Below are 22,357 nucleotides of genomic sequence, written 5' to 3'. Positions count from 1 at the left end.
GTTGAACATTTTGGGTAACTGTTGATTTGTCTGTTCATATTTCTTCCAGGTAATGAACTTTATATGTACTTTGGAGTCATGTCAATATAATTTTCAACCTTTAATTCACTTTTTTATGATGCTAACTTACTTTTCTTAGAACAGTCTAGAAACATTAATTCTCAGTTGAAGTGGTGTGAACACACAAAGGTACTTGCAAAGAGAATGTCATCAGCATGTGTGCCCTTAGAATCCTATCATCAGTGGGTAACATGCTGTGTCTTTTAGTTACATATTATTCATATGTACACTTAGTTCTTAGCTATGGCATTCTTTTTTGGGCGACAAATGCACAAAATATGAACACAATTTTCAAACTGCATAAAAGAGCCATGCGAATAATAAAAAGAACCACTAGTCAAGCTCATTGTAAAGATCTGTTCAGAACACTGGGGATTTTAACTGCTCCATGTGAATACATTTACCAGTCAGTTGTACACATCAAAAATAACATTGGCAATTACTGTACAAACAGCTCTGTCCATGACCATGCAACAAGAGATAGACTCAACTTACATTTACCAAGAAAAAATAAACATAAAACATCATTTTCAACCACGGAAAAAAACTGTAAAATTACCAAAAGAGAGTAGAGAAATTGCAAAAATACACTTATTTAAAAAGGCAGCTACAAAGTACCTGTTATGCAATACATTTTACACATTGAAGGATTACTTAGTTAAAACAGAGTAGGGGTTTGATAAAAAATGCTATACAAATAAATAATAATAATGATTGTCTCTAACTAGAAGGCTGTAAATATATGTGTATACGAATTAGCTTATTTTAAATTGATCTAAATTTGTCCTATATCCTTGTAAAAAGAGATCTACGGATGAATAAAGCTACTACTACTACTACTGCTACTACTACTACTACTACTACTACTACACCTACACCAAACGCCTAGTTTGGTTCAGGTTCATTGATAATGTCTTCATGATCTGGACCCAGGGCCAAGATCCCCTATCTTCGTACCTTCAAAATCTCAACATCTCTCCCATCTGCTTCACGTGATCCTCCTCAACCCAGTGTGCCACCTTCTTAGATGTTGACCTCCTCCTCTCTGATGGCTCCATCTGTACCTCTGTCCACGTTACCCCCACCAACCACCAACAGTACCTGCATTTTGATAGCTGTCATCCCTTTCTCATCAAAAAAATTCCTCCCATACAGCCTGCCCCCCCCCCCCCCCCCAGGGATGGCATATCTACAATGACAAGAACTCCCTTGCTCAATATGCTGAGGGTCTCACCAAAGCCTTCACAGACCAGCACTATCCCCCACACCTAGTCTGCAAACAGATCTCCCACTGATTTCCACTCACACCCCAAATCCTCCCATCACCCTCAAGAACCAACCACAACCCCTTCATCACCCAGTACCACCCTAGACTGGAACAACTGAACCACATCCTTCACCAGAGCTTTAATTAATTATCATCCTGCCCTGAAATGAGCAACGGCCTACCCAAGATACTTCCCACCCCTCCTAAAGTGGTGTTCCATCACCCTCCCAACCTCCACATCATCTTAGTCCATCCCTAAGCCACTCCCAACCCTGTGGGCAACATACAGATGAACATAACACACTTGATTTCAATGACTGCTTCACTACCTGAGCCATCTGGATCCTTCCCCACACCCCCAGCTTTTCTAAACTGCATATATGGGAGTTACCCTTATAGAAAATTCTCTGCTCCCACAGTTATCCTGGCCTCAACCTATGGTAACATATAGTCCCCACACCCTCCACCCAACAGTTTCCATCCCCTCTGTCCTATCATCTCTTCCCCATTCACATCTCCCACCCTGTTTATTTGCTGCCCTCTTCCAATGCACCTGCCCACCTTTCCCCACTCCTCTCCTTTCTCAGTCCTTTTTTTGCCACCTCCCTGCCCCACAATCTCCTGATGCTGCACCTGTTGGCATTCTAGTCCCCACACACTCCACCCAGACAGCATTCCTTTCTCTACCCACCCATACGCTACTATCCTTTCCCCTTCCCCACCCCAGACTGCTGCTTACATTCCAGCGCAAGCTTCCAGAATTGGCGGTCATGAGTGCATGAAGTGTACTTGCTTGTGAATGTGAAATGTGTATGTTTCTCTTTTGCTGATGAAGGCTGTGGCCAAAAGCTTTATGTAAATGTCTTTTAATTGTTCCTGTCTGCAAATTAGTATGTTTTGTCTATGGTAAGTAGCACTCTGTCTTTTTCTAATTGTTGGTATTGCTATCTGGAGTTCCCATTGTTTAATTTTACCCTAAAGAATATTCTTTTCCCCAAGATTTTCACCATTTCCTTCTGTTTCTGAATGACTGTCCAGTAACATCTGTTGTCAAATAAATAGAATGGTGTGTTACACCTGATGAATGTACATGGTTCAGTATTGTTACTTCAAGATTCTGTTTCAGAGCCATCAAAATGCTTTACATTTAAAAAAATCTATTTTTACAGCCAGTCCTGCTCTGTGCGAACATAATGATGTCTCATTTGATTAGTAAATCTTAATTATGCTCTGTCTGAGTAGAACAGGATAATGAAGAGAAAAATTCTCTGAAACATAAAGAGAAGTTGAAAACATTGACAGAAGGTGCTAAAAACAAACAGCCACAAATACTATAACGATTCAATCCAACCGCTGAAGATTCCTGGGAGACTGGATGTGGCTGTGCATGCTAAAACCTGAGCAGCATCACATCTAAATGTGTCTACAGCTGTCAGGAGCTAAGCAGGTAGAAGTACTGTGCACATCAGCATGTTGTCACGAAGCAAGCTGGAATAATTTTACATCCCCCTTTTGTTTTGCCATCTGTCTCCTTAAAATTAATTTTTTATTTTTGACTAATTATCATTAACATATGTGAGTGTAATCAGCATTTTCATAAAAGAGAAAGGTTGGCCCTCAGTATTCAAGAATATATCACCAGATCGAATTTTGTGCTTAGTTTTATGCATGTAATTGATTTTCTAATTTATTTCAACTATTTCTAGTTAGTATGTATTGTTACAGGGTGAAATCAGTAATTGTTTCATAATTTAAATGATATTGTTGACATAAACAAATATAAATTCTGTACTAATTATAAACATTTGGAGGAACAACTAATAGTATTCTTACAGGATTTATTTGGCTCTATTCAAAAATATGTTTGCAAGCCAGCTCTTAATTAATTCCAAAGTGATTAACAGTTTTGTCAAAAGTATTGTTTGCGTAATGATATCTGTTAATTTCATCATTTAAACAAATAATTCAGCCTAATTCTTGTCATAGAAGACACTGTAAAAAAGAACTAATTTTTGACATATGCAGTTAATTGAATGAGTTACATTTTAATTGTAATTTCTGTAAATTAAACATCAAACAATGTGTAGTTTCAGTACCTATTATTGTGAGAATGTATAAGGGCCCAATTTTTGATCCCGAGACAGTCAGTCCCTGACAGAGTTTCAGATGAGGAACCTGTATTGGTTAGATCATCAGCAATGCATCTGTGAAATAAGTGTAACACAATTAGGCTGTGTATTAAAACAATGACAGTGTTTGTTCCATATGTACCTTGTTATTTGTCAAGAGCTGTGTGGTTAGGTTTTTACTGCTCTTAAATGTTCAATAGTAAACTATTGCAGCAGATGTGTATGTCTGCCTGCAAATTATTAATGAGGCTTATCGAAAGTTAAACAAAAGTGCACTGGCCATATAACTGTGTATTATTCGGGGGTTGTGAACAGTGAAAGTAAAGAACTGTGAAATGCAACTGTGTACCTTTCAGCTATATCATTTACACTAGTCAATACTACACTTCCACGCCCTATTTTTTCAGCCAGCTTAGCAATGCAGTATGTAGACACCGAGAACTATCAACGAAGAAATAATGCAGGTGAACATCACAATGTGGTAAGATATTTATAGCACCTGCTGACAATTATAGCAGTTCATGTTAGGACATCCACAGCTGTCAAAGGGTTAAAAGAATTTTTCATTTGTTGTATAGGGGACAAAAATGTTAACTTATTTCACATACTTTCATTCAGTATCACAATGTGGAATTATCTTCATGAGTAACACAGCTGAAGTTAATGAGGTATCAATTCTTCAACTGTAATCAGTAATAAATTTGAAATTTGTATCAAAATTGTTATACTCACTTCTCAGTAAAGTTCCCTTTAATGACATTTGTGTCTAATAATGAAATTTAGTTTAGATGGACTGTAACACACACACACACACACACACAAAAACAAACAAACAAACACACAAACACACACACACACACACACACACACACACATACACTCTAAAGATTAGACTCTCTTCTGCAGAACGTGTTTTCAATTTTGATAATATTTCTCTTGTACTCAATTAAGAAAACTTGAAAGAGTAATCAAGCATAACTTAGAATGTGATGCAGCACCTTCCTGCTGAGTTGCAGGTTTGAGTCTGGGCCAGTTAGCAGCCCCACTAAATTGATACTGTTCTCCAGCACATACAGCCCTACATTGTTTCCAACAATTGCAATGGGCAGGCACATGCCATTGTCTTCTGTTGTGCCAGGCACTGTGGTTTAATCACAGTCTATCCTGGTGTGTTTTACCAGAGATATTTTACTGACAGTCCGCCATATGATTCATCACTACAGCCTCCACAGCCCATATCCAGGTGGGTAAGTAGCACTTCATCCATCATAACTTGCAACCAGCCATAGGGGGCTTGTCCTAATTCCTACATTCTGGAGTCAAAAGTTTTTCAATGTCAACAGCTGCCATTCTTGGTGAGGCTGCTCCAGGCAGCTTGAACATTGCAAGTGTGGTGAATGAACTAGCAACTATTGTGATCCTCTTCTGTTCTTGTGCATAAACTTGGTGGAGGAATTGATTGCCATAAGATGTCAAGTGCAGTTTCTGAAAGAAGAAGGGTTTGCTGACTTGTCTCAGGTCAGCAGTAATCCCAGAGAAGACTATAATTGTATACACCAGTAGGACACAATCAGTGCTGTTTATCATGCCATGAGTTGCCTTGTGCTCAACCTATGCCTGTTACACGAAATACATGCCAACACTACAGGCATGAGGCACATCAGTGTTCAAATTCAAGATGGTTAATAATTCATAGCAAGAACTGAAAGCATTTCCTATTATGCTTTAGTGCTGAGAACTGTAAGAAATATAATATACTAGTTTGTGGCATCTGGAATGGGCAACCCACCTTGTTGTGAGCTAGAGGTATGGCTAATAGTTGTGAAGCATGTACAGTAGTAAACCATGAGCAGCTATTGAGGTGGAAAGATTAGATTATAATAGGAAGTGGTATGTTAATAGTACATTTAAGGGTCTTGCTTGTCATTCTATTTTGTTCTCTTGTCATTTGTTCCTCCTTGGTGAGGTGATTTTTGTGTTTCAATGAGCCACAAAGCTACGGTATGGGAGCTATGCTAGCAGAAGCCGCACTCCTAGTAGGGTCACCCATGCCAGATTGGTTTGGCCATGAGAGACCAAGCAGAGATTAGTCTCTGTAGGGGGCACCATTCATGGGACTAGGTGGGCGGCAACCACATGGGCCCCTAGCTAAGTCTGACACTGCTTGCATTACTTGTTAGACTTCTTTGTTTTCTTTTCTATCTTGTTTAAGGCCTGAGGGTGTTTTCAATTTTCCTCTTCATCTTCTACTTCCCCTGGTTCTCTTGGAAAACAGTCCCTTGCCCAGGTTTACTAGTGAAGACTGTAACATATCTGCATAGTGAGATGGAACTACAAATTCACCATTGCATCTTAAGGAATGGAAGAAAGAGACCTTGTCATGGGGAGGAGAAGTAAGCTTCAAAAAGAGCCCAGGAAGAGGATTCTGTAGGCGTAAGAAAAGTAACCATCTACGGGTAGGAGGCGCCAACAGAAATCTCCCCAACTCTCCAAGTTGGGAATTGTGTGTCTGGGTGGCATGTCATTCAAATGAAAGAACTTCTCTAATAAGCATTAAGTAATAGGAAACCTGAGAAAATTTAATGGACACAACCTCAGGAAGGATAAAGCCAAATGATTTGAAACTGCAGACAAACTGAATTTAGCAGCCTGGAATGTCAGAGGTATCTACACAATAGAAGTTTAGTTACAGAATTAAAGAAGAAGATAATATAGCACTATTAAGAAAAATAAAAATGAAATTACAAGGAAGAGTAGATCTAAACCAATGTACATTGTTATATAGCAGAGTGGAACAAAATATAAGAGCTCAAGCAGCAGTTTCTGCAGTGATAGACCAGAAATGGAAAAAAAGGTTAACAGCATATACCTTTTATAGCAACAGACCTACGTGAGTTCATTTTAAAATGCATAGAGGACATACTAACCCAAAAAAGGTCACACTGGCCAGTAAATATGCACAAGCTGGAAATAATTTTAATCAATGTTAAGCATCCCAAATAAGAGTTAAATGAGTTTGCAACTTTTTTGGCTTGTGCTAAACTTTTAAGGGTGGAAAAACCACAAAATTTTTGGACTTGTTTACAGTTTCTCATTTATAACACAAAAATGATACATTCTGTAGAAATTTTATAAAACGTCAATTTGAACGAGCATCAGATTTTGTGTAGAATGATTTAACTACAAGTTAAAATTGGTTCAGCTGCTCAGCTGCAATTAACCATCAGACGTCAGCAATTTTTACCAAGTTTACAGAATGCGAGTTGTGATAAAGTTCTAAGTCATAGTTCTAAGAAAAAGAGCTCCTTAAATTTATTAATTCACTTGCTCTTTGCAAAGATACAAATAAAAACAACAAAGTATTCATAGCACTACATTCCTGATAAGACTTATTTGTGATGAAGTCAAATTACTTTTGGATGCCAAATTATCCACATTAGTCCAAATATTCAAATATAAGGGTAATTTAGTTAGGTACCAATCTACCCAGATAGACAGTTCTATTTATTAATGAAATTATTCCAGTAGATAATTTATAGAGTTTCATGTTAATTACTCTTTTTGATGATGACAAACTAATGTGCAAGACAAGAAAATCGATATTTTTAAACCATTCAATCAAGTCTGTGTTAAAATCACAAACAACACAGAATTTCTCAAAGCACATCATTCAGCTCAGGATCTGACAGATGCCGACAGAATAGGGAGACTGCTAGCAGAAGCAATAGCACAGGATGAACTCTGAATACTGAACACTGTCCTTGACGGTGTGTTTCTCTTACACTGAGTTGTGTGGAATACTGATGAAGTGTTTTCCTCAGTTCTTAAAAGGTATGTCAACTACATCAAAAAGCACTTTGGTTGCAAATATATCACAGTGTTTGATGGGTACCCCAAGGAGACAGTTTACATAAGCTTGAAAACTGCTGCATGTGCCCGAAGTGCCTGCACTATGTCATCTGCTACTGTTTTACTTGAAGAGACAATGTCACCAACTATGCCAAAAAATGTTTCTTACCAAACAAAATTAATAAGAAATATCTTATCTCAACATACAGAAAATTATATGGAAGGATATCAGGTCAATCAGGCCACTGAGGCAGCAGACCCCTTAATTCTTGGTACAGCCACAGGAAAGTCGAGGCACGGAGGCAAAGTTTTCCATTGTCATGGAAGATACTGATTTTTTGGTCCCGCTGACTGACCACATAGCTGATAGTAGTGAGTAAAAAGAACCCGTCACCAATATCTTCCTTATGAAACCTGGAAAAGGCAACCAAGACACATACATTTATACCCTCCACAGTTCTAAGCTCTCTCAAGAAGCCAAAAAAAATGTGTTATTTCTTCATGCCTTCAGTGCCTAAGATACCACATAACATTTTTTTGACAGGGCAAAATCTAATTTATAAACATGTTTCAAAAGAATGTGAACCTCCAACATATTGCCTCAAATTTCATGGATCCCAGCACCCCTCCTAATAAAGTCACTGAAATGAGAAGTTCATTGTGTGTTTGTACATGGTGGCAACTCCAAACTTTTGAATGGAATTCATCTGTAACTTTTCAGAGAGTTTCACGCAAAAATCAATTTGGCATGTTTACCTCCCACTGAAACCACCACTCACCAGCACTCCCTCAGAGTCTACTTACAGGTTCACTTCTGGAGAACAATCAGCTGGATCCACTGAATGGGGATGAAGGAAAAAAAATATTTGATCCACATTGCAACTACTAGTGCTCCAGGAACTACTCAACACAATACCATGCATTTGCTTGAAGGTATGTCAAGCAGTTTCTTCCTGCAAGAAAGAGTCTATAAAGTGCTCAGCCATATGCAGCACTTGCAAGGGGCTTTAAAGCCTTAACCCATTAACAGAAGAGGACATCTTCATTAATTTTACACAAATCAATGATGAGACTGACATCAGTGAGGAGGAAATCAGTTTAGTTTCCATGCCAGAAAAAGACAGAGGACTGAACGATGACATCTTCCCCAAAATGCAGAAAGACAACAAAAAACTAAATTTTAAATGAATGCAAATACAGAACAATAACTGCTTAAAGAACTTTGTAAAAAAATTATCTCTCACCAATTTTATATTATAATTGAATTATTTTTCCATTAATAAAACCTTTCATTTCAACTGTTTTTCATTTTTTTTCTAACTTGTTTCGTATCATCTTGGGCTGACATGGTAAGTAATTAATATTAATACCTACCTAGGTAGGTAGTTATCTAACTAAAATGCTATTAAAATCGAACATTTAGACGAATGTGGGTTATTTGGTGTTCAAAAGAAATTTGACTTCAGAAACAAGTCTTAGCATGAATATAGTGCAATGAACACTTGAACATTTTTATTTGTGTCCTTGCACAGCAGTGAATTTTAAAATTTAGGAGCTCTCTTTATGCATAATTTGATGCTCTATAACTTTCATAAATGATGTTTTCCATTTGGAATAGTGGTTTTGGGTTACAGGTGTTGGAACATGAGCACAACTCACTTTAGTTGGTAAAAGTTGCCAATCTTTGATAATCAATTACAGCCAAATGGGTAAAATGATTTTAACTTTTAAGTAGGTCATTCAATATGAAATTTGATGCTCTTCCAGTCTTGTGTTTTGTAACATTTCTTTAGGATGTATCATTTTCGAGTTATTAGCAAAACACTGAAAAAGTCCCAAAAATTTGTGTTTTTTTGGCCCTCAAAAGTTAGCGCAGGCCATAAATGGTCACAACCTCATGTAACTCTTACCTGGGATACCAACATTGATTAAAATTATTTCCAGGTTGTGCATATTTACTTGCCAGCAAAAGCCTAATTTGCCTACACTGTATTGATGATAGTAGGAATTTATAGTCCAGAAGAAGGCAGAAAAGAAGAGATTGAAAAACTCTATGATAAGCTAGCTGAGATGCCTGATGTTGCCCACGTCTAAATATATGGCATGAAAGAAGGCAAGAGTATCATTATTATCAAAGGAAAGACCCCATACCAACTCCAAAATGAAATTAAAAAGAGCACTTCACATGTATCAGAATGGTTCGCAATGAACAACTTAATAATATACACACAGAAAACAACACTGTGCTTCTACACACAGTGCAGATTAAACAGCTTCTACCTGACACAATATAACTGTTGAGCAAAAGATTTGAAACTGTAAATACCACCAAATTTCTGGGAGTTTGTATCCAAGGTGACCTGAGATGGCAGAACGACACACACCACCTGAGTAATAAATTACATACCATTTGTTATAGTATTAAAATTCCTGCTGGATGCACATCAATGCAAGTCATAAAAAATGTGTACTATACTCAAGCAGAAACGCTGCTAAGATATTGTTTAATTTGCTAGAAAAATTCACCACCCAGAAAAAGTTGTTTCATTGCACAAAAAAAAATTATAAGAGCCATGGAAGGCACAGCAACTCAATTTTCAATCAAACCTTCATTTAAGAAGCTTCATATTCTTCCATTACCATGCCTATATATCTTAGAAACAATAATGTTTATATAGAAAAATCACAGATGACAACAGCAAGATTGCTCCAAAAGACCAAAATCCTTTCATACAATTCAAGGAACATTCAAGATTTACATGGGCTGCTTGCACACACAACACTAAAAAAAAAAGACCCCTGGAAGCAGGAAAAAAACTGTTCAACAAACTACCTAAAAATTAAGGTGATAACTGGCTTGCATAAATTGAAAACTACAGTGAGTGACTACTTGCTATGGAATTGCTACTATAGTGTTGATTAATTTTTATCTGCTATGTAAATATGCGAAAAAATTTAAATAATTGATACAATTAAGGTGAAAATAAGAAATGTTCATGTATAAATTTGTATGTATATTCTGTGTCTGTGTGGACTGTTACACATGTGTGTATGTATGTAGAAACAAGGCCAAAAGTAGGTGTAAAATTTTATTTGTGTATTTGCAGACCGTTTTTCCCATTTGTTAGGCTTATATTGCTATATACTGTAAACCACACAACAGTTTCTGTTCAAAATTTATTGCAAATTATTTGACTTGTCCTACATCGCTATGTACCACTGTACTATGTATGATTCACAGTACCATATAGATATGTGGTGCACACAGACATATATCTCATTAAGGACACTATGAATGCAGTTATCCTTTTCGTAAGGTAGTTTGGCCATGGTGACTTACTTTAGGAGAGTTAGAGACTATAATATGAAAACAAAAGAATTAAAATATCGCAGGACCGGAGTGCATAAATATAGAATTCTTGAGGAATGAAAGATTTTCAATCAAATTCCACCTTCTTCAAACACGTGGTGGCTTACAATGAGGACCCCAATACATGGTCAACAGCATTTTTTTCCTTCTATATTTAAGAAAGAGGGAATTGAAATAAACTATGGAGTTATAAATATATTAATTTAATGTATAAACTATATGCTGGTATATTAAAAAACTGTTTACTATGAAACAGCTAATAGGGGAAAAATTGAATGAAATTTTCCCCCTATATGGCACTTGTAGATATAGAGAAGGCCTCCAATTATGTAGACAAATGAACAATGGAATACAATGATTAAACAGGCCACTCTCAAAACATAATAATGTGTATAAAATGTTTATATAATGACATATGCTTCAGACTCAGTTTATCTAATTACAATGGCAAAAATATAATTGTTAATCATGGAGTAAGACAAAGATGTGTATTACCGCTCACACTTTTTAACATCTATATGGACGATATCCTACACAGATGAAAATATCAGGCACCACCTGCAGTTAAATTAGGAAGAACCACTTTAAATGTTCTAGCTTGTGCTGATGACTAAGTGATTATGCAAAACACTGAAGATAGTCTTCAAAGAGCTATTTATTTACTAGATAAAATCTGTAAGGAATATAACTTTAAAATTTCTACCTCAAAATTAGCAGCCATGGTATTCCAGGGCAAACACCCCATAAGGGCAATGACTTTTTTGATGGCAGAATTTTAGAACTGGTTCAACATCTTAATCATTTAGGTTGAAATATCTCTTATGATTATGACAGATATGTAAATAATAAATTGCGAAGATACCATGCAATGTGCAGAACTATTTGAGATCACTGAAAGCAGTGCAGGTGGCAACAGCTGAAGCTGTAAAAGGTAATGGCAGTACCAATTTTTCTACATGGCAGTGAAACATGGACATTAATACAGAAAAACCACAGCCATACAGAACCCACAGAAATGAAATTGCTTAGAGCACTACTGGCGCGCACACACACACACACACACACACACACACACACACACACACACACACACACACACACACACACCTTGATAAATTAGAAATCAGGATGTATGTGGGATTCCAGAAACGGCATTGTCATATAGACCTACTGGCCAAAGAGACCAAGGGAAAGATGGATTGAAGCTGGTTCAGCTCAAAGGGCCTAATCCCTGAAAAGACGATGATGATGAATGATGATGAATGATGATGATGATGATGTCACTTGCTGTTTTTTGTGTAACTGGTATGGGTTCAACCAATTTCTTTTCGTTGCCACAGGGAGCTATCCTTGACAAAACTCCACAAATTTGAGCAGCTGAAATAGTATGGTTGTAAGCAGACAGTGAAAATATGAATATGTTTAAGGAAATAAAGCGTATGGAGGAAAGAAAGCTAGCTTTGCACAGTAAAGTTGCCCCAGAGTATTCAGATAACAGGCAGGAAGAATATGGTGATAACTGGGTTAAAAACAGGGTTCAGTACGGTCATCCAGTGATAATGTCTTCAGAAATTAAAATAGAGTAGTGCTTATGTGGAAGCAGAAGATAGGGGAAAAGATGTAAACAGTAGATGTTTAATTGATGCAAAAAGTACTCATGTTGTAATGTAGAATTATCAGCTCCAATATCACGTGAAAATGCAATCCAAATCATCTGCTGTGCCACATGGCATTAATAGGCAATGTGCTGAAATAAATAAATAAATGTGCTAGTAGCAACATAGATGATACTGACTTAGGTGCTGTAGTATCTACCCCAATAGGTGATAATGGCTGTTGTATAGAGGTCACAGATCCTGGAGCAGATGTACATGGAAATGCATCTACCACCAATTTTTGTGTGACATATAGTATAGCTGTGGATAGCAATTTGTTGTAAATACTATGAGGGATACACAGGAGTTTAGTGATGGTGTTACTTACGTTGTGAATGATTTGGATAATGTAGTGGTAAAGACACATTTGTTTCTGATGAATGCAGATTCCTCACCACCTGTGGTGGCACTGCCTCTTCAGAAGGGGTAAGGGAGGAAGAGAAGGAAAAGGAACCACATTAGTAAGGCTTCTGGTTGGGCTGACAAGATTGGATCCTTTCAGGAATGTGTGCCTGAGGATCAGGACGTTCATAAAGTTGATGATACTTGCCATGTAATAGGTAGTGTGGGTACACGAAAATGTTGTACAGTTGTTCTTTGGCAGCACTCCATCAAACTCCAGGAGACATTGCTTCAGCTGAGACTGACTGCTATGACTGACACACTGCCACAACCATCTTCTGTCATGAGAGTAGAACCACCTGAACTGCATACAAAATCATTAATGTTCAATTCATGTAATAAAGTGCCACAGAGCACAGGGAAGTTGTTTTGGGTGAGTGAAGGTAGAAACAAGCACAGTATTGCAAGAAGTTGTCAGTCTGAAGTTGGCATTAAAATAAGAGGAATAAGGGGAACACCCACCAATATCTTTCTTGTGACAGTACCACATTTATTTTTATGTGGACTTAGATTCAAGGATGTGTTTTCTGAGAAAACATGATGAGGGAAACTTTTGTTGCCTAGACAAAGTTCTGCATGATGTACCAAAGCAGAAAGTTACGAAACCATCTGGTAAACAAGGAGAAATGTCAATAATGAGAAATTAACTGAGTGGAACCATTTGCTGTTGAATGACAGTTAAGGGATTTGTTAAGTGGAGAAAATTATAATGAACCACATAATGTATACTAAATTAGAATAAGGAGAAATGGGAAACGTTCTATTTTTTAATGTCAACTCATGAATCATGTATTGAGATCTTTCTTGTTCAGAAATCCAAACTGGTCCCAATCTGAAGACCAGTTTTCTCCAAAGGAGGTTGGAATATGTGTCATAATCTACTCTAGTGTAATGAACTGCCCAATATTTATTCAGCAGAATGATGTCACAGAGGGAGAACTGCCTGTCAGCTCGAAGACAGTACGATGTGACACAGAACACAAGAACACTCATTCAGTAGACTGACACTGTGGAAAATGCTAGCAACTACTTCTGAAAGCTGAAGATGGGATGCCTTATAGCAGCAGTAGGGTGTCTGGAAGAGCTGACTGGACATGAAAACCATGATGAACAAAGTCATCATTGCCTAACACTTACAGCCGGAAACCAGCCTATTAGGATTTCAGGGCCAAAGTGGTACCATGGGGAGGACACTAACCGGTCTCAAGTATATACACCTAATTTAGACCTTTGCTGTTCTCCATCCTGTGTAGGCTTATGTTGTTGCTGAGCATTACACAAGTGGGCACACACCATTGTCTTCAGGCACTGCAGTTTAAATATCGTCTATCCTGGTGCATCATACACTAGACTAAGAAGCAGCAAGTTGGAGTACATCTTTATGTTTTCCAGGCACACTGGCTGATCTATCAGATTTTAGGTACACAACAGCAGAAGTTCCATTTCTTCCACTGATATTTTGGTCATCTACCTTCTGGATATTTTCCAAGTAAGCCAACTGACTGGAACTTGAAACGTAACAGCCCACTGAGGCATATTTAAAATGAACATTTCCCCGTCTAATTCAGGATCGCACATGTAAACAAAATATGTGACTCGTCTAGAAAAACTTATAACTGAGAAACTGACTGTTTAATCTATTTCAGTTCAAAGTATAGAAGCTCTGTAAATGAAGGGAATAATTCCCGTGAAGGGAATTGTAATTTCTTATTTGAGAGTTTATTCTCGAAAGAACTAACAGACATGTACTAATATCATAGTGTACTTACTGTACTGAGCAGACATACATTTATATATGTATTTTCAGTTATTTTGTAAAAATTTTAATTGTTTATCAATCAAATGTTCATCTTAAACAATGCCGAGGATTGTTCGGGATTGTTGAGAAAGTTTAAAGGGTGGCTGCCATGTTGGCAGAGGGGGTCAGTCTGGTTTTAGTTTTTGAGCAGTGATCATGTAGCTGCTCCTTTTGTAAGTATTGTTTGCCTTTGTAATAATACTTTAACTCTGTTTTGAAAGTTTAATAAATGTATTTAAAATAACATAATTCAAGATGATTTTCAATTTTAACTTTTCCGAAGTTAAAATTTTTTACCGTTACTGAGAACTTAGGACTTCAGCTGCAACAGATCTGCAGAAAGGATGAGTACACGAAAACCCCAATATATAAATGCTTAACTCAAGAATAGTTACGTTTTAATAGTTATGTTATAAACTACTGCAGGTTATTCATAAATTTAAACCATATGGTACATGCATTTACAGACATTCATGCCTAGACACATTTATTTGTAGGACAGTATGTGAATGATTAATATCCTATCCAGTGCTTACAGCCCAACCAATTGATTGTGGCACAGCACTACACTGAAAACACCCACTGTACAGTGTATGACAGAAACGAAATTCTCATGGCAATTTCTTTGTTTTTACACTTGATTGTGAAAGAAACAGTAGAAATTTGCCTGGCAAAAGATTTAATTAATCAGGATAGTGGGCTAGCCTTGACAAATTATGGACTCCCGTTCATGTCTTGACTAGCCAATTACTAGACATTCATATAAACTTTTGCTACCTAGCTAGTAATTATCTTTGTGGTATGAGAGTCTGTAACTGTATGCGCCATGGTGAGACCCTCAGTTTTAAATTAGCCAATGTGCATACTGTTGATTCAGTAGACTGGCTCACTCAGAAGGGGCTAGAAGTTATATAACTGAAATACCCATGAAAGAAAGGTAGTTTCTACAGCTGCACGCCTGAAATCTAACGGAGTAAGGAAGGTTGTGGTTTAACAACCTGACAACATTGATGTGATTAAAAATAGAGCACTCACACAGTTACATAAGGATGGAACAAAGGAACTTGTTATTAACATTTTACAAAATCCTCCCAGCATTTGTGTGTAGCAATGTTGGAAACTGTGGTTAGCTTAAAAGGGGGTGGCCAACTAGGGATTTGCATCTGGCTGCTCCTGAAATGGCATGCAGTGCAGCGCCTTAACCACTGTAGCAATTTAGTTAGTTTGTTGTGGTAACTGCTACGCATAAACTGGGAGATGATGTGCTACTAAATCTAGTATTTGGTTTTTCACAAATAAGCTACACTGATAAGCCAAAACATACGCCACCACAATATTGGATGCCACCTGGGATGTTGCGGGTGCATGACGCCATAACAAATGAATGTAAGTGGAGTAGCTATGAGCAGGGCATCACCCTAACAAAGATATGGGCTGCAAATGGGGAAATCCATTGAGATAAGTGACTTTGACAAAGGGCAGATTATTATTACGCTGAGCCTGTGAATGAGTATCTCAAAAACAGTGAAGCTGGTCGAATGTTCATGCACTACTGTCATGAGCATCTACAGAAAGAGGTAGAAGAATTGTGAAACTACCACACAGTACTAAATGGTTGGACGTCCATGACTTTTCACAGAATGTGGGATTTGGAGGCTTGTCTCTCTCTGTAAAGTACGACAGATGGTGATCTTTGGCATCTCTGCTGCAAGAGCATGATGCTAGTGCATGCAAAAGGGTTTCATAGCACACCATTCATTGTACGTTGTTGAACATGGAGCTCCACAGCAGACCATCCCTACATGTTCACATTCTGGCCCAAAGACATCATCAGTTATGACTGCAGTGGGCACCAAACCATTTGGAGTCAACTGTCAATCAATGTAAACATGGCTCTTTGGAAGAATCAAGTATTTGTTACACTACGTCAATGGTTGTCTCCGCAAATGCAGTCATCAAGGTGAACGGTGGGTCAAAACATGCAGTGTGCCATGTACACAGGCTGGTGGGAGCAGGATTATGCTGTGGTGGACATTCTCCTGTGCTTGCAAGAGACCTGTGGTAGTAATCAAAGACACTCTGACAGCTGTGAACCACCTGAATCCCCTCATGCTTGATGTCTTCCCCGATGGCGATGTCATCTTTCAGCAGTATAATTGCATTGTCTCAGAGCCAAAACTGTGCTACGGTGTTTTCAGGAGCATTATCATGAACTCAGAATGATGTCTTGGTGACCAAATTTGCCTGATGTAAATCCTATGGAATCCATCTGGGTCACTATTTGGTGCCATCACCATGCATGTATATGAGTGACCCATTATTTACGTGAATTATATGACCTGTGGGTAGACATCTAGTGCCACGTACCTCCACAAACCTACCAAAACACTGTTGGATCCCTGATATGAACAATCAGTGATCTATATCATCCCAAAGATGGACATACCAGCTTTTAAGCGGGTAATCAGAATGTTTTGGCTCATCACTGTACAAAGATTGGAGGTAGTATCTTGTCATAAACTGGTCTACCTGGTTCAGGTATCTATAAGAAGAACACAGTTCAGTGAAGCAAATACATAGTTAAGTGCCTTACTTAATGAAAATTTCTGCGGTACTACTCTTTTCTCTAAATGAAACACATTTATTTACAAGGATGTTGAAGTAAGTACAAAATAATTAAATGTTAAAATATAAAATACTTTTTTCCATAATCCCTGTACATCTGCACAAACACAAACAGTGCTTACCTTGGAAAAAGTTACATCTAGAAAGGAATCGTCTGATGTTTCACTCCAGTCATCATATGTAACAGGTTTCTGGCTAAAGTGTCTCTGTGATCCAGGGATCTTTCTTGGAGACTCTGGAACTTTTCCTGTTTTCTTCTAGGGCCATTAAAGAAAAGGAAGATATATGTGATATGCTTACTGAAGAATCAAGAAAGTAAATTTTTCTGAGAAGTGACATAAGTTTTTGTTACCACAAAATACTCAAATACTGGCTTCAGTTTTAAGTCACAGAGAAACAGAAGTAACTTCGTTATCACATAATGTGGTTGTTTCAAATAACTGTACAAAAACAAATGCCATTATGTTGAAAGTGATTATTCAAGAATGAATAATGTGTTTTATGGCTTTATGGTAAGCAGCAATACATCTCTTAGCATTTTTAATGCAGTATTCATTTCAATGATGATATTGCAGTATTTCAATGATGAGCACTAAAATGGCAAAATGTTTACATCTTAATGTTTTATAATTTGAGTGGTAAAACCAAAATACCCATATAAGTCCAGAAATGCACTGAATCAATCTTGTAAGAAATAAAATAATTTAAGTGCTAATATGTCTCATAAAAGTTAATTTGTTAAATTTTGAATGTGGTGTTGTATTGCTAAGGATGCTACTAATATTTCAATAACATGATCATTTTAAATTACGTATGGAAACTTAGCATAAAATATTCCTACATTATGTCATTACTACACAGCCTGTTATTCCCAGTGAGTTCTTTTTCTATTGTCCTGAATATTTTTATTTTCAAAACATTTCTTGCTCCAGATTCTATCATGGCTCTTTCTCTGTTTCAGCCAAATTTGTATTACATTTTCCTGTTTCTGGTTTGTTATTATTATTTGTGCAGAATTTGATCTATTTTGTATCCCTTCAACAATACTCTCTTGAAAACTGCAGTGTACAATTCAACACATGTAACTGTTTCATCTCATATATGTTTTTATACATTAAAGATATTGATAATCTGATTTTACTATTGTGAATTGTCACAAAGACCTTACAAATGATAGTTGTGGTTGCAACTTTATTAATCATTCAGAGAAATATGTAATTTTTTATGTAAATGTGCCATTTTTGGCTCCAGTATAGCAGTACTTGAATGAGATAAATTCAGTGATTTGATTGTATTGTGTATCTGACTAGAGATTATATTTCAGACATGCTGTTTTTCCTCCTATTTTTCTCGTAATAGGTTACATGTTCGAGACATGTAAACTACTTTCATTGTATACATGTTTATGTCACTCCATGAGCCCATATATTGTATCTCTTTTATGCCACCTTGTTTTAATAGTCAGCACAAAGAGGAAAGTTGGGCATAAAATTTTTGTTTGTTTCAGATTCTGCAGTTTTCATGACATTCAGTTCTTCCAAGGAGACTTTACTCTGGTCCCTTCTGCAATAACAGCTGGTGCAAGTAGCCTTTTTGGAACAGTTGATGGTTGTTGGCTACATTGACCAAGACTCAGCTGCCAGTTGTTCTTCACTCCAATACTGTAGTAACCCACCAGTTACTACACTGACTGTCCACATACGACATAAGTCAGGCTACTACAGCAACACCAACATTTAAATGGTATGCCAGTAACTGCCCAAGGTGGCTACCAGGAGCAACCTGGACACCAACTGCCATCACCAGGCCCACCATGCATACACATCACTACACCAGTGACACCTGACATACGCAGCGTCTTTATAGGGGCAAGTACCAGTCTTCAAGCCCTCAGTTATTAAATTTGTTCAAGACATGTAAACTACTTTCACTGTATTCATGTTAGTGTCACTCCATTATCCAATAAATTGTATCTCTTTTATGCCACTTTGTTTTAATTGTCAGCACAGAGAGCAATGTCAAGGGTCAAATTTTCATGTGTTTCAGATTCTGCAATTTTCATGATGTTCAGTTCTTCCATGGAGGCTTTACTGTGGTCCCTTCTGCAAAAACAGCAGGTGCAAACAGCCACGTTGGAAAAGTTGGTGGTTGTTAGCTACATTGACCAAGTCTCAGCTGCCAGTTGTTCATCCCCCCCCACCCCCCTCCCCCACCCCACCCCCTCCGCCATGATGTACCTGCAGAAAACTGTGACATTTATCTGAAGTGGCTTTGCCAACATTTTGTGGCACTCTGGATGATCTATATGGAGGTCTGTAAGGCTCTTTTCTTATTGTGGATACCTCCTCATATGTATCACTTATTGTGCCAATTAGCTCCTCTGCAAGAACCAGTGTCACTTTCTTTTGATGATATGTGTAGTTCTATCTCCTCCCATCACCATAAGCATATCCATGTTGTTCTGCAACTGTTGAATTCCACCAATGTTGCAAACATCTGCAGCAGTCATATCAAGCTTGTGTGCCCGAGCTTCACAACCTCAGTGATAAGTGTTGGTTCATCAGAGCTAAACCTCAGGAGTCTTATGCATCTACATCTACATCTACATCTACATGGATACTCTGCAAATCACATTTAAGTGCCTGGCAGAGGGTTCATTGAACCACCTCCACAATTCTCTATTATTCCAATCTCGTATAGCGTACGGAAAGAATGAACACCTATATCTTTCTGTAGGAGCTCTGATTTCCCTTATTTTATCATGGTGATCATTCCTCCCTATGTAGGTCAGTGTCAACAACATATTTTCGCATTTGGAATTTCATGAGAAGATTCTGTCGCAACAAAAAGCCGTTCTTTTAATGATGTCCAGCCCAAATCCTGTATAATTTCTGTGACACTCTCTCCCATATTTCGCTATAATACAAAACGTACTGCCTTTCTTTGAACTTTTTCAATGTACTCTGTCAGTCCTATCTGGTAAGGATCCCACGCCCTGCAGCAGTATTCTAAAAGAGGACAGACAAGTGTAGTGTAGGCAGTCTCCTTAGTAGATCTGTTATATTTTCTAAGTGTCCTGCCAATAAAACAGTCTTTGGTTAGCCTTCCCCACAACATTTTCTATGTGTTCCTTTCAATTTAAGTTGTTTGTAATTGTCGTACCTAGGCATTTAGTTGAATTTACGGCTTTTAGACTACATTGATTTATCGTGTAAGCGAAGTTTAACGAGTTCCTTTTAGCACTCATGTGGATGACCTCAAACTTTTCGTTATTTAGGGTCAACTGCCACTTTTTGCACCATTCAGATATCTTTTCTAGATCATTTTGCAGTTTGTTTTGATCTTTTGATGACTTTATTAGCTGATAAACGACAGCATCATCTGCAAACAACCGACACCAAAGTCAGAAATGCAATCATTCTTTCAACCCCAGCTAAGAAGATGCAACAACTTGCCCTTCAGTTTGAAGACCCTATGTTAGAGGAGGTCTTTTGAATATGGTACATCTTTTCACATCTTCCACACCACAGACAGACAATTAGAGGTTCGTAGTGATGTCACCATTGTTGACAGCATGCAGTCCCAGCACATGGAACCTACTAACATGCTCGGGAAGAAGGAGGTAGCTGCAGTACAAACCAGCCAATCGGGCTGATGTGAACACACTGTAGGAGCAGGAACAGTGAATGCCACTACCTACATGTCCCTCTTATTTCATACAGCATGATAAAACAGCCTCTTGCCATTAATGTAAAAAGATAAAAAGGTACATAGCAGGAGTATGTTAATCTCCAGCCCACCCAGGAGTCACTGCAGGATTCAATGAACATTGATATTCATACTGTTTTGTCGTTGTGTTTGCCACTATCTGCAGGCCAGAACAAACTTTTCATTGAAGTGCAGTTGACATAGGGGATGCCATATCCCTACTCAACTCAAAGATGTATATTGGGCTAAGATCCCCACCGCTGGCAGGTGTTGAGTGTCAGTCGGTAAGCTATGACAAACAGCAGATTCCTATTCTCGGCCAATTCATAGCCGACACAATTTACAAGTCAGGTGTCCATTCCTTTATGTATTTGGTGGTTAACAATGCAAGTACTGAAAATTGGCTACTTTTGTTTTTTCTATTGCAGATGTGCTGCATCTGGTGTCAGACCAAGTGCCTTATCATGAATTAGATTCCTTGTGTTCTGAGTTTTCACATCTGTTTGTCCCAGGGTAGGTTGTGCTAACAGTTTCACAGCTGTTGCTTTTTTCTGCTGTGGCTGATGCCAGTAGCTTTATACGGCTAGGTTAAAATGGAGCTGGATCACTCAAAGTTATTAGGAGTCATTAGACTGATTTCCTCAAGTAATTGGGCTATGCCCTTAGTGATCGTAAAGAAGCTGTTCTGTCAACTACAGCTCTGTGGTGACTTCAAGGTGACTACTAATGCACATGCAGTCATAGAATCTTACCCCTATACCTCATCCAGAGGAGTTTCTCACAGAATTGGCTGGAGTCAATTTATTCTTTTCAACTTTTCAAAAATTGACTCAGACAAATCCTACCTTCAGATTTCATTGGATGAAACATCAAAATAGTTGTTTGAGGTTAATATGCCTTTCAGCCTCTACCTTTATCAATGACTAATGTTTGTTGTCATAAGTATGCCTGCCATCTATCAACATTTTTTAGAATAGGTTACGACGGTTGACCCTCATTAAATTAACTATCTTGATGATATCATTGTGACGGATGCTACTGCGGAGGATCACTTACAAAACCTCTGTTCTTTGTATAATGTTTTACAGCCCATGGGCCTCAAATGTAATCTTACTAAGTCTCACTTTTTCCAGCCTTCCATTGTTTATTTGGGTCATGAAACTTCCCAGTAGGGCATGTGCTCATTGGAACCACATCTCACCATGATTACAGCTTCACCACATCTGTCTGATCTATGAGAACTTCAGGCATTCCTCAGCAAAGTGGTGTGCTATCACAAGTTTATTCATAGAGCAACTCGTAACGCCTGCCTCTAGCATCTGTTGCCTCGGAAAAGTTCTCCTTTTGTTCAGTCTGCAGCCTGTGAGCATGTTTTTGTGAAGTCTTTGATCCATGCCAGGTATTGCCACATTTCAACTCAGCAAGTATCTGATCCTGCCAGTATGGGATTGGTGCAGTCCTCATCCATCACCATTCATGGCTCCCAACAGCCTA

General features: G+C 37.9%; 1 protein-coding gene across 1 annotated transcript in view; it reads right to left on the bottom strand.

The window, feature by feature from the left end:
- LOC126198732 (uncharacterized) overlaps window positions 1–22,357 on the bottom strand; it is a 257,125-nt gene that overhangs the window by 4,631 nt on the left and 230,137 nt on the right. The window contains exon 11 of the mRNA XM_049935253.1: window positions 17,278–17,412. Within this exon, the coding sequence (XP_049791210.1) occupies window positions 17,278–17,412 (135 nt within the window). The remainder of the gene's footprint in view (window positions 1–17,277; window positions 17,413–22,357) is intronic.

The sequence above is a fragment of the Schistocerca nitens genome, chromosome 8 (assembly GCF_023898315.1).
Source record: "Schistocerca nitens isolate TAMUIC-IGC-003100 chromosome 8, iqSchNite1.1, whole genome shotgun sequence".
NCBI lineage: Eukaryota > Metazoa > Arthropoda > Insecta > Orthoptera > Acrididae > Schistocerca > Schistocerca nitens.
This window is presented reverse-complemented; position numbering and strand designations above follow the sequence as displayed.